The 13,399-nt window shown below is 44.3% G+C and overlaps 1 protein-coding gene across 2 annotated transcripts in view; it reads right to left on the bottom strand.

The window, feature by feature from the left end:
- Positions 1–7,488: 7,488 nt before the first annotated feature.
- Positions 7,489–13,399, bottom strand: part of SNX13 (sorting nexin 13) — a 135,776-nt gene continuing 129,865 nt past the window's right edge. For both annotated transcript variants that reach the window (XM_038759615.1, XM_038759604.1), the window contains 2 exons: positions 12,058–12,170; positions 7,489–11,162 (listed from right to left, as the gene is read on the bottom strand). In XM_038759615.1, coding sequence (XP_038615543.1) covers positions 10,915–11,162; positions 12,058–12,170 — 361 coding nt within the window. In that variant the 3' untranslated portion in view covers positions 7,489–10,914. The remainder of the gene's footprint in view (positions 11,163–12,057; positions 12,171–13,399) is intronic.

Raw genomic sequence — 13,399 nt, forward strand, 5'->3', positions numbered from 1 at the left:
TGCGGGCCTGGGAGTCACAAAGTTTGCTGCCATTTGTCTGCTGCATGGGGACGGGGCACAGGCCTGGGAGTCACAAGGTTTGCTGCCATTTGTCTGCTGCATGGGGATATGGTTCGGGCCTGGGAGTCACAAGGTTTGCTGCCATTTGTCTGCTGCATGGGAACGGGGCACGGGCCTGGGAGTCACGAGTTTTGCTGCCATGTGTCCGCTGCATGGGGACGGGGCACGGGCCTGGGAGTCACAATCGTTTGCTGCCATTTGTCTGCTGCATGGGGATAGGGTGCGGGCCTGGGAGTCACAAAGTTTGCTGCCATTTGTCTGCTGCATGGGGACGGGGCACAGGCCTGGGAGTCACGAGTTTTGCTGCCATTTGTCTGCTGCATGGGGACGGGGCACGGGCCTGGGAGTCACAAGGTTTGCTGCCATTTGTCTGCTGCATGGGAACGGGGCACGGGCCTGGGAGTCACAAGCTTTGCTGCCATTTGTCTGCTGCATGGGGACGGGGCACGGGCCTGGGAGTCACAAGCTTTGCTGCCATTTGTCTGCTGCATGGGGACGGGGCACGGGCCTGGGAGTCACAAGGTTTGCTGCCATTTGTCTGCTGCATGGGGATGGGGCACGGGCCTGGAAGTCACAAGGTTTGCTGCCATTTGTCTGCTGCATGGGGAGAGGGCACGGGCCTGGGAGTCACAAGGTTTGCTGCCATTTGTCTGCTGCATGGGGACGGGGTACGGGCCTGGGAGTCAAGAGGTTTGCTGCCATTTGTCTGCTGCATGGGGACGGGGCAGGGGCCTGGGAGTCACGTGGTTTGCTGCCATTTGCTGCATGGGGATGGGGCAGGGGCCTGGGAGTCACGAGGTTTGCTGCCATTTGTCTGCTGCATGGGGACGGGGCACGGGCCTGGGAGTCACAAGGTTTGCTGCCATTTGTCTGCTGCATGGGGACAGGGTATGGGCCTGGGAGTCACAAGGTTTGCTGCCATGTGTCTGCTGCACGGGGACGGGGCACGGGCCTGGGAGTCACAAAGTTTGCTGCCATGTGTGTCTGCCGCATGGGGATGGGGCACGGGCCTGGGAGTCACGAGGTTTGCTGCCATTTGTCTGCTGCATGGGGACGGGGCAGGGGCCTGGGAGTCACAAGGTTTGCTGCCATTTGTCTGCTGCATGGGGACGGGGCATGGGCCTGGGAGTCGCAAGGTTTGCTGCCATTTGTCATCATCATCATCATCAATCGTATTTATTGAGTGCTTACTATGTGCAGAGCACTGTACTAAGCGCTTGGGAAGTACAAATTGGCAACATACAGAGACAGTCCCTACCCAGCAGTGGGCTCACAGTCTAAAAGGGGGAGACAGAGAACAAAACCAAACATACTAACAAAATAAAATAAATAGAATAGATATGTATAAGTAAAATAAATAAGTAAATAGAGTGATAAATATGTACAAACATATATACATATATACAGGTGCTGTGGGGAAGGGAAGGAGGTAAGACGGGGGGGATGGAGAGGGGGACGAGGGGGAGGGACGGGGCACGGGCCTGGGAGACACAAGGTTTGCTGCCATGTGTCTGCTGCATGGGGACGGGGCAGGGGCCTGGGAGTCGTCACAAGGTTTGCTGCCATTTGTCTGCTGCATGGTTACGGGGCAGGGGCCTGGGAGTCACAAGGTTTGCTGCCATGTGTCTGCTGCATGGGGACGGGGCAGGGGCCTGGGAGTCACAAGGTTTGCTGCCATTTGTCTGCTGCATGGGGACGGGGCACGGGCCTGGGAGTCGTCACAAGGTTTGCTGCCATTTGTCTGCTGCATGGGGACGGGGCAGGGGCTTGGGAGTCACAAGGCTTGCTGCCATTTGTCTGCTGCATGGGGATGGGGCACGGGCCTGGGAGTCACAAGGTTTGCTGCCATTTGTCTGCTCTGCTGCATGTCCCGCCATCGACCCCCAACCCACGTCCTCCCCCGGGCCCGGAATGCCCTCCCTCTGCCCATCCGCCAAGCTAGCTCTCTTCCTCCCTTCAAGGCCCTCCTGAGAGCTCACCTCCTCCAGGAGGCCTTCCCACACTGAGCCGCTTCCTTCCTCTCCCCCTTGTCCCCCTCTCCATCCCCCCATTTTACCTCCTTCCCTTCCCCACAGCACCTGTATATATGTATATCTGTTTGTACATATTTATTACTCTATTTATTTTACTTGTACCTATCTATTCTATTTTATTTTGTTAGTATGTTTGGTTTTGTTCTCTGTCTCCCCCTTCTAGACTGTGAGCCCACTGTTGGGTAGGGACGGTCTCTGTATGTTGCCACCTTGGACTTCCCAAGCGCTTAGTACAGTGCTCCGCACACAGTAAGCGCTCAATAAATACGATTGATGATGATGATGATGACAGAGCAGTTAAGTGACTTGCCCAAAGTCACACAACTGACAATTGGCAGAGCTGGGATTTGAACCCATGACCTCTGACTCCAAAGCCCGGGCTCTTTCCACTGAGCCACGCTGCTTCCCTGATCAGCATGCCACCTCTCCAAATAACAAAAACAAGATTAATTTCAGGTATGACGGCAGCTCCACGGTCTGCTGGAGAAGACGGTACTATAGCTCCTCAAAGTCGATGGAACAACACATCCTATCATTCTCTAAATCAACTTTAATATTGAGAATTTATAAGTACTTTTAACATTAATACTAATGATAATAGTGTATTTGTTAAGCACTCACTATGTGCCAAGCACTGTAGTACCATATTAGGGAAAATACAATATAATCAGGATGGACACAGTCTCTGTCCTACATGAGGCTCAGTCTAATGGGGAGTAGTAATGATGGCATTTGTTAAGCGCTTACTATGTGCAAAGCACTGTTCTAAGCGCTGGGGAGGTTACAAGGTAATCAGATTGTCCCACGTGGGGCTCACAGTCTTAATCCCCATTTTACAGTTGAGGTAACTGAGGCACAGAGAAGCTAAGTGACTTGCCCAAGGTCACACAGCTGACAATTGGCGGAGCCGGGATTTGAACCCATGACCTCTGGCTCCAAAGCCCGCGCTTTTTCCACTGAGCCGGAGGGAGAACAGGCAATGAATTCTCATTTTACAGTTAACACTCAAATACCATTGATTGATTGAAGGAGCAGAGACACAGAAAAGTTCAGTGACTTGTCCAAGGGCACAGAGGAGGCAAACGGCAGAGCCGGGATTAGAATACAAGCCCTCTGACAGCCAGAGCTGTGTGTTTTCTACTACACTATCCCTGCTTCTTGGGAAGCAGCATGATCCAGTGGAAAGAGCACAGGCTTAGGAGCTAGAGGACCGGGGTTCTAATCCCAGCTCTGCCACTTGTCTGTTGTGTGTGTCCTTGGATTCATTCATTCATTCAATCGTATTTATTGAGCGCTTACTGTGTGCAGAGCACTGTACTAAGCGCTTGGGAACTACAAGTTGGCAACATAGAGAGACGGTCCCTACCCAACAGTGGGCTCACAGTCTAGATGTCATTTAACTTGGATAAGTCACAACTTTTCTGTACCTCTGTCCCTCAATCAATTAATGGCAGCGTGGCTCAGTGGAAAGAGCACGGGCTTGGGAGCCAGAGGTCAATCAATCAATCAATCGTATTTATTGAGCGCTGTGTGCGGAGCACTGTCCTAAGCGCTTGGGAAGTGCAAGTTGGGTTCTAATCCCAGACTGAGCCCCCTCCTTCCTCTCCCCCTCCTTCCTCTCCCCCTCCTCCTCCTCCCCATCCCTCCCTGCCTTACCTCCTTCCCCTCCCCACAGCACCTGGATATATGTTTGTACATATTCATTACTCTATTTATTTTATTTGTACATATTTATTCTACTCATTTTACTTTGTTAATATGTTTTGTTTTGTTGTCTGTCTCCCCCTTCTAGACCGAGAGCCCGTTGTTGGGTAGGGACCGTCTCTATATGTTGCCAACTTGTACTTCCCAAGCGCTTAGTACAGTGCTCTGCACACAGTAAGCGCTCAATAAATACGATTGAATGAATGAATGAATAATCCCAGCTCTGCCACTTGTCAGCTGTGTGACTTTGGGCAAGTCACTTCACTTCTCTGGGCCTCAGTTACCTCATCTGTAAAATGGGGATTGATAATAATAATAACGATGATGATGGTATTTGTTAAGCGCTTACTATGTGCAAAGCACTGGTCTAAGCGCTGGGGAGGTTACAAGGTGATCAGGTTGTCTCACGGGGGGGCCTGTTTTTAATCCCCATTTTTCAGATGAGGTAACTGAGGCACAGAGAAGTTTAAGATTAAGACTGTGAGCCCCATGTGGGACAACCTGATCATCTTGAATCTCCCCCAGCGCTTAGAACAATGCTTCGCACATAGTAAGCGCTTAACAAATGCCATCATTATTATTATTATTGAGTGCTCACTGTAAAATGAGAATTTAATACCTGTTCTCCCTCCCCCTTAGACTGAGCCTCGTTTGGGACAGGGACTGTATCCAAAGTGATTATCTTGTATTTACCCCAGTTCTTACTACAGTGCTTAACAGATACACCATTATTAGTAGTATTATTGTTAAAAGTACTTATAAATTCAGTATATTAAAACTGATTTTGAGAAGAATGGATGACGTGAAGCAGCATGGTGCAGTGGCTAGAGCATGGGCCTGGGGCGTCAGAAGGTCAGGGGCTCCACAACTTGTCTGCTGTGTGACCTTGGACAAGTCACTTAACTTCTCCGGACCTCAGTTACCTCATCTGCAAAATGGGGATTGAAACTGTTAGCCCCACACGGGACAGGGACTGTGTCCAACCTAATTTGCTTGTACCCACCTCAGCCCTTAGTACAGTGCCTGGCACATAGTAAGCGCTTAATACCATAATTATTATTATTGCTTATGTGTCTCAGTGACCTCATCTGTAAAATGGGGATTAAGAATGTGGACCCCATGTGGGACACGGTCCGTTTCCAATCCTGTATCCACCTAGCACCAGTCCCTGACACAGACTGAACACTTCATAAGCCCCATTAAAAAAGCTAACCTTTCTCTTTTTTTTAAAGTATTTGTTAATAATAAAAATGGTATTTGTTAAGCACTGACTATGCGCCAAGCACTGCGGGAGATACAAGCTAATCAGGTTGTGCCATGTGGGGCTCACAGTCTTAATCCCCATTTTACAGATGAGGTCACTGAGGCACAGACAAGTGAAGTGACTTGCCCAAGGTCACACAGTTGACAAGTGGCGCAGGCTGGATTAGAACCCATGACCTTTGACTCCCAAGCCCGGGCTCTTTCCACTGAACCATGCTGCTTCTCAATCAATCAATCAATCGTATTTATTGAGCGCTTACTGCGTGCAGAGCACTGTACTATGTGTCAAGCACTGTTCTCTGTGCTTGGGGAGACACAAATTACTGAGGTCCAACATGAGGTTCACAGTCTAAGTAGGAGGAAGAACAGGTATTGAATCCCAATTTTACGGGTGAGGAAACTGAGGCACAGAGAAGTGAAATGGCTTACCCAAGGTCAAACAGCAGGCAAGTGGTTGGAGACAGGATTATAACCCCGGTCATCTGGCTCTCAGGATCATGTTTTATCCACTAGGCCATGCGGCTTCATTGGTCTTCACACCCGTTGGAGACAGAAGGGCCAAGCAGCCCCTGAGCCAGAATTAGAACCTGGATCCCCCGGCTCTCATGCCGAACAGCTGCCACTCGATATCAAATGCCGAGGAAGAAATCATTTACCCGAATGCTGAAGAAAACTCACTCGGTGAGAATTAATATTTTCTCCCATTATCGGTCCGGCTGATAACAGCTGAAGATAGAATCTCCATTCCAGAAGATCTTTAGTTCCGTGTTAGACGGCTTTGTCATATCCTGGAGACAAGAGATTGGCTCATATCAATCTATTGAGTGCTTACTGTGTGCAGAGCACTGTACTAAGCGCTTGGGAAGTACAAGTTGGCAACATATAGAGACGGTCCCTACCCAACAGTGGGCTCACTGTCTACCCTCTGCTCTAATATTCTTTGACTAAAACATCCACCTTACTAAGCGGATTGATCATATAACGTTGACTTTGATCATATAACGTTCCCTTTCCCACAGCACCTTCCCTTTCCCACAGCACCTGTATATATGTATATATGGTTGTACATATTTATTACTCTATTTATTTATTTATTTATTTTACTTGTACATTTCTATCCTATTTATTTTATTTTGTTGGTATGTTTGGTTCTGTTCTCTGTCTCCCCCTTTTAGACTGTGAGCCCACTGTTGGGTAGGGACTGTCTCTATGTGTTGCCAATTTGTACTTCCCAAGCGCTTAGTACAGTGCTGTGCACATAGTAAGCGCTCAATAAATACGATTGATTGATTGATTGACTTCTACTTCTCGAATTCCTTTAACGAGGTGTATCAATTTCAACAGTAGCCACTTAGATGAAGCATCTTAACTATGTACATTTACAGGGTGGAAAAAAAATCCAGACACCTTCGGACTATCCTATAGTTCAAAAAAAAAATCCAGGACATGTTCATTTCCCAGGGCAGGAAACTGAAAAAGTTTAGGCATGATTCCTCCGTAACCCTGATCCCAGAGACTGTATCTGGAGAAGCTCTGAGCCACTGAAAGGTGGTGGATTGTGCAGGGACAAAAAAGCTATTTTAAAAAACCCTCGTCTCCATTTTCCCTAGATTAGGTACTTAATTTCCTCACGTACATTTACATCATATTTCACAGAAGCTCTGAAACATCCCAACTCCGCCACATGTCTGCTGTGTGATCTTGGGCAAGTCACTTAACTTCTCTGGGCCTCAGTTACCTCATCTGTAAAATGGGGATTAAGACTGTGAGCCCCACGTGGGACAACCTGATCACCCTGTATCCTCCCCAGCGCTTAGAACAGTGCTTTGCACATAGTAAGGGCTTAATAAATGCCGATTATTATTATTATTATTCCTCTAGGAGAAAAACACCTCCTTCCCCTCCCCACAGCACCTGTATATCTGTTTGTACAGCTTTATTGCTCTATTTTACTTGCACATACTTATGATTCTATTTATTTTGTTAACGATGTGCATCCAGCTTTATTTCTATTTCTTCTGACGACTTGACACCTGTCCACATGTTTTGTTGTCTGTCTCCCCCTTCTAGACTGTGAGCCCATTGTTGGGTAAGGACCGTCTCTATATGTTGCCAACTTGTACTTCCCAAGCGCTTAGTACAGTGCTCTGCACACAGTAAGGGCTCAATAAATACGATTGATTGAGGTTGCCAACTTGTACTTCCCAAGCGCTTAGTACAGCGCTCAATACAATTGAATGAATGAATGAAGGAAGGAAACATGGAAATGTTATGTACTGCTAAACGGAGAAACATTTCTCACACAGAATTAGGTCAATTAATCAGTAATATGATGGGCACTTAGTAACTTATTAGTTTAACAAAGTACCAATGCGTATCCCATGTCATCTCAAAATAAATGCCAGTAATTACATAAACTCAACAAAAATGTTTATTAATACTTTATTAGTGTAATATTTTCAGCTTTTCTAGTGGTCAGAACATAATGCAAACCTTAAATAAAAATGTTCATCTTTCTCAGTTCAATAAAAATGACTGACAGTCAGACTGATGTTTGTTCTTTTTTAAAGGGGGAGAAACGTACTGATAGAATAATTAGGCACACAGTTGACACTCACTGTACAATGATATGGACGAGTCATCTTTAACAATTACATCCGTAAGATGCGCTCTTTTGATTGTTTTCCCTTGTGATACGGGAGCCAAGCTCCCAGGAGCAAAATTCACCAAAAAAGAAGAAAATTTTACAAGGAGAGACAAACAAGACTTTTAAAACAAGTCCTTAAATAAACTGATGCAGCAACAACGAAATGTAAGTTGTTGGGTTAAGAAGACAGTTTAACGTATCTCTCGAAACATTAAAAATTCATTTATTTTACAATTATTCAAATACACATGCATTCAATGAAAATATTGCACGAAATATTAAATTTTTAGATTGCGGAATTTATATAGTTTTAAATGCTTTTAAAATTCAATTCAGCACACGTTCTGACAGCACTTAAAATTAACTGTTTAGTTCTAGCAAACACCAGCAGCACAAGCTTAAGAAGGAGCCAACTGAATTATTTAGGAAACTAATGTTCTTTAAAAAAAAAATTAAGGCTAATCAAGTGCATTTGTTGGTCAATGGCACAATTTGCTCAGCAATAATTCAGAACACTCAAATGTTAGGAGTTAGGGCCATCCACGTAAGTGCTGTATTTTAATTCTACAGTCAATGTGGGGAGATTTGGAAAGGAGTTTTGTCAGAACACCTAAGATATCAGGGATGGATTTATTTAAGTGGTCAACGTATACCCAAGTTATTTAAAAAAAAAAAAACAAGGTGATTCATTTTTGCTAAGTCTTGCCTAGGCACCACTGACTGGAAAAATCACATTTGGAAATTAAATACCAGAAGACACAAAGCCTCTTCATGTGCATATATATATATGCATATATATACATTTATATATAATGCATTAACTGTAATAACTTAAATACGATCCATTGTACTTCATTCATGGGCTTAAAGATTTCCCACAAGGCAGTACCAAAAGTCTCTACAACTTTTAGCATGACAATGGTTCTTTCTTGGACTTCATAGGTGCCCGCAGGTCAGACACATTACTATTTATACAAAAGAGCACTTCACATTTCCAGTTCGAAGTGTTACGTATAAACTAACAACAACGAAACGAACAGAAACATTGCTTTATTCAGAATAGGTTTTGGTATGATTGTACAATAGTTACATTTTTGGACTTTATCCTGACCTTTTCCATTTTTACACCCTATTTTTTTTTTCCCAGTTCTGGGTTCATCACTGACCTCAATACATATTTAGCTTTGTTCATTTACGCGTCCTTTCACTTTTCGTTATGTTGATCACCTTTACACCGAGATTTGAGGAAAAGGGTATTTCCTATACACTTCCAACCTCTTTATTTGAAAACCTGGGGAGAATAGCCCACTAATTCTGAAAGGACCCTCTCGTTTCCCTCTTCATTATCTTTAACGAAAGGGTTCTCGGTTATGAAATTTTGAAGACATGCCACACAGGCCAAATGCCTGCTACCCTTAGGTACGCGAACGTGATCCAAGATAATAGACGGGATTCATATTACAACGTTTAAAGGAAGGCTTCATTACTTCGATAGGCATCGCTGGGCATGTAGAGTCCAAAAGAGGAACAGATGAAATATAAATCGGGGTGTTTGCTCTCTTTCCCCTTAAAGCTCTCAACTGGTCACGTGCTACCTTTCCCTTTTATCTCGGGCATTGGGGTACATATTGCTCTTACACCTGGATGTTAATTTAAACACCAGGATCGTGGCTCAGTGACCTGATATATAGCTTCAACCAGGTTTTTAGTGTTAATTTTTTTCCCTAAAAAAAAAAAGAAAAAAACCCTCAACCCATCGGCAAAGGGAATGTTAAATATTGTGCAGGGCACCGCTTACTGCCCATGATTAAGGTTTACGAAAATGGAGAGAGTAGAGCAAGAGAGAAGTTCAAGATATCTAGACACCAAAAAAATAGTAAAAGCGTAAGATTTTTCTCTTTGGGGCATAGAATTCTTTCAGGGAATCAAGTGGCTACACTAAGGAATTTTTGTAGAATTTTTATTTAGGAAAATTTTACATTAGGCAAAAAATAAAAAACTTGTTTAAAAAAATATTGTAACTGTTTCCATTCTTTATTTTCATATATGTACACTGTGGTAGATTTAGGAATTTCTATATTTGCATACAACTAATGAAGTTTACGGGACTTGAGTTGGTGAGTAGCAATTTTAGCAACTTCTCAACAGCAAGAGAGAACCCCAATTTGAAATTAGTGGGGCAACTTCTAATGAAGCACAGTAGGCTTATTATTTTTCAGTTTCAAGGGGAAGAACGTGAGACACGTCTTCAACAAACTACACTCTCTCAAATGTACACCTCACTTTCTACAATTACCAATTTATTGAAGAGGTATCAAATGTTTGAAAGGGAACTGTATTGATTGTGAAATTTGAATAAGAGCCCTTTGGTGTTACTCTATTTTATTTTTTGTAACGTAGAGAATGGTGTGTGATATGTGAAGCCCAAGAGCCGATTAGAGCTCTTTAACCCTCCAAATCCCCCCCTTGGCATAAAAGAAAAAAAAAAGGGCCAATTTTGATTCACTCTATTGCCTTACTCACTGAATAACCATTCAACCCAAACCTAAATGTTACTCAGCTTTATTTTTTAGGTCACCAAGGTGAAGTTAATTCAGGTTTCAATGTCACACTTCTCAGTCTTCCAATCCGTGGACTTTTCGGACTTTCGGTAACATTATTATTATCATCGTTATTATTATCATGATTTTTAGAGCTGACCGCTCCGAAGATCTCCGGCCATCCCGCCCTGTACAGGAATGTTGATCTAGAACTACAAGGTCATAATGCAAAACAAATCACACCCAAATCATACATTGCACGATCTCCCGTCGCCAAACGCATTCCTCCCTTCGCCCCCTCTGTTTGTGCTTTGCTCAGCTCTCGTTCGGTACATCCTGGCCCTCTGTCGCTGCTGGCAAACGCGCCGCTTCGGTCAGAAGTGGAAGGGCCTGACGTCATTCTCGCCGGGTGGGCCAGTACCCCTTCTCAGCCTTGCAAGAAGACACACCACATCACCTAAGACACACAAACCCCCTTCTGGTAGTAGCTGGGTTAGAGGTGAGGATGAGAAGAACCACAGGTCTCATGGATGCATTAATTATCTAATACATGATCCTAAAAGACTGGTGCAGAAATAACAGCTTGTGGGGGGAGGGTGAAGTCCCAGAAGGTCTGTCCAAGCCCTTCGACCTGGATTGACGGACACCAGCTTCGGAGTTTGGAGTGTCACCTTTTCTGGAAGGAAGGCGCTTGACTAGACTGAAGTCTCTGTTTGTATTTCTGCATCTGTTCTGACCGAGAATGGAGTTTGTTGAAGAGCTCGTGGAATTTATATTGTGGAAATAAGGTCTCCAGAAAGCCCTCCAAAAAGACGTACACCATCCTCTTATTTAACTGGTTGTGCTGAAACATTTCGAAGACCCGAAGGATGCCTTTGCGTGTTGTCTCAGCACCTATAATGTGCTTCAGCTCATCTACACAAACCGAAAAGTGACAGGTTAACTGCATCCTTTGATTGAGCAGATCCTCTCGGTGCCTAATCCAGCCTTGGCTGTGACTCAGTCACTTACTCCTGGGCCCTTTACTGGGACAGATTACTAATTATTAATAATTACTACTCTATTACCCAACGGTACTTTCCAAGCACTTAGTACAGTGCTCTGCACATAGTAAGCGCTCAATAAATATGATTGAATGAATGAATGATTATCTCAGTATACCAGAGAAGGTCTCTGGTGGGAAACTGCAGTAAAGCGAGACACAAAAAAGTCCCTTAACTTCTCTGTGCCTCAGTTACTTCATCTGCAAAATGGGGATAAGAGTGTGAGCCCCATGTGGAACAGGGACTGTGTCCAACCAGATTAACTTGTATCTACCTCAGCACTTAGAACAGTGGTTGGCACATAGTAAGCACTTAACTAATACCACTATTATTGTCGCTATTATTATGATTCTCTAAGTCTGGAAGCCCTTTCCCAAAGGAATTTTAAACATCTTCCACCACATCTACATTGGCCCTTCACATTTTGTTTACAGCTTTCAAGATTTGAGCCTGAGAGTGTAAAATGCAATGCAGTTTCCAGAAGGGTTTAACCCACAAGTGAGAGTAGTTTAGATTCCATAAGGATCTGGATCAATAACACCTTAATATAGAGGGTTACAGTTTAGAGCCAAACAGAAAAGAAACTTTCAAATTTGGGTTGATTACCTTTTACATTTCACCATCAAATTGAACATCCTTGTCTCCCCTCTCTCGGACTTTTCTTAAGGTTGGTATTTCATTGGGGGTAACCGAAACACTGCACAGAGACCACCGCCCAAGACCCACCCAAAACTAGGAAATACAAATACCTCAAAAAAGTCACTCACCTGGCATTATCTCAAGCAATTTAGTTTTCCCTGCAACTCTTGTTCTCATTCTGATAGCTTTGTCCCTGCACGGACCAGTCTCAGCTAAAATGCCATTTGGCCAAAATGCATCTCTGTTAAAAGAAGGTAAAAAATGAATTCCAAAAATACTACTTGTAAGGACTTCAAGACATCAGAAATAAAATGATTTGTCTCAGACTGAGCTACCTGAGAAAATCATCTGGAACTTTATACTTGAAAAGGACATAAAAACACTCTTGTTCAGGCACATATGTATTCACTTCCCATTGCTATAAATTAATAGTACCCAGTCAATGAGTCTAGCTTCAAGGGCCAAAGCTAAATTTCTAATAAACTCTAAGCATCTATTTTCAACACTAAAAACTGCCTTCTCACTTAAAAGAAGGATGGTTGAAGTTTAATAAATAATTTCCGACAGTAAAAAAATCTTTTCTAATACCTGACTGGGTGATAATTTGATTTCTCGTAGTGCTAGCCCAGGGTCTCCTCAGCCATTCAGCTGAGTCCCCTGATACCGTCTGCAGCCTTCTTAAGGCTCTCTTGTTTTTCCCTTTTCGGAATGGGCAGGATTGAGACTCACCCCAGGCAAACCCACTCCCGCACCCAGCTCAGTCGGCCAACCACCCTCCCTGCCAAGGTGGGCTTTAGAAAGGTCGGAGAAGTCTTATGTCCCACTCCTCCCCATGTTTCCCAGTCGGATGTGTCCCTTCAGCCCCTCCCAAGACCTCCAGGACCCTTCCTAAGGCAGACACGGGACAGTTTCTCCTCCCCACTTCCTTCTTGTGTGGGCTAGCTTGAATGACCTTAACGCTCTAACTGCTGGCTTTTTGAAATGCATTAAAAATCAAACAATACCTACATCAATGGCCAGGGTCCTTTGGGTAGGATGGCCCACGATAACCACAGGAATTGTGTAATTGTGGTGCCAGTGTGGCCTAGCTGCTCTGTCCCAGCCACATTCACAAGCAGGAAGGGAATTGCAAAAAATAAAAAAAACCCAGGCTGGTGCCCAGTCCCCTGCACCCAGAAGTGGCCAAGGCAGTTGTTTCCTCTGTCAGCCCAACTTTGCCCACCTCCCTCGAGTCACCACACTTGGTCTACACTGGTGCTAATATCCACTTTTCAGATAGACACCCATCTATGAGAAAAAAATCGGTAGTCTCTGGTTCAAATATATTAATGAAAGTTTAGATCCTCTTATTGTCCAAAATGCTATCGATTTTTGATTGAAGAACATGCTTTTTTTTATGATTTGGTCAACCCAAATGGTTAAACTCAAAAAGGAACACATCTTCATTATTTCTCATGAAATCACTACTAT

Source organism: Tachyglossus aculeatus, chromosome 2, assembly GCF_015852505.1.
Source record: "Tachyglossus aculeatus isolate mTacAcu1 chromosome 2, mTacAcu1.pri, whole genome shotgun sequence".
In the NCBI taxonomy this organism is placed as follows: Eukaryota; Metazoa; Chordata; class Mammalia; order Monotremata; family Tachyglossidae; genus Tachyglossus; species Tachyglossus aculeatus.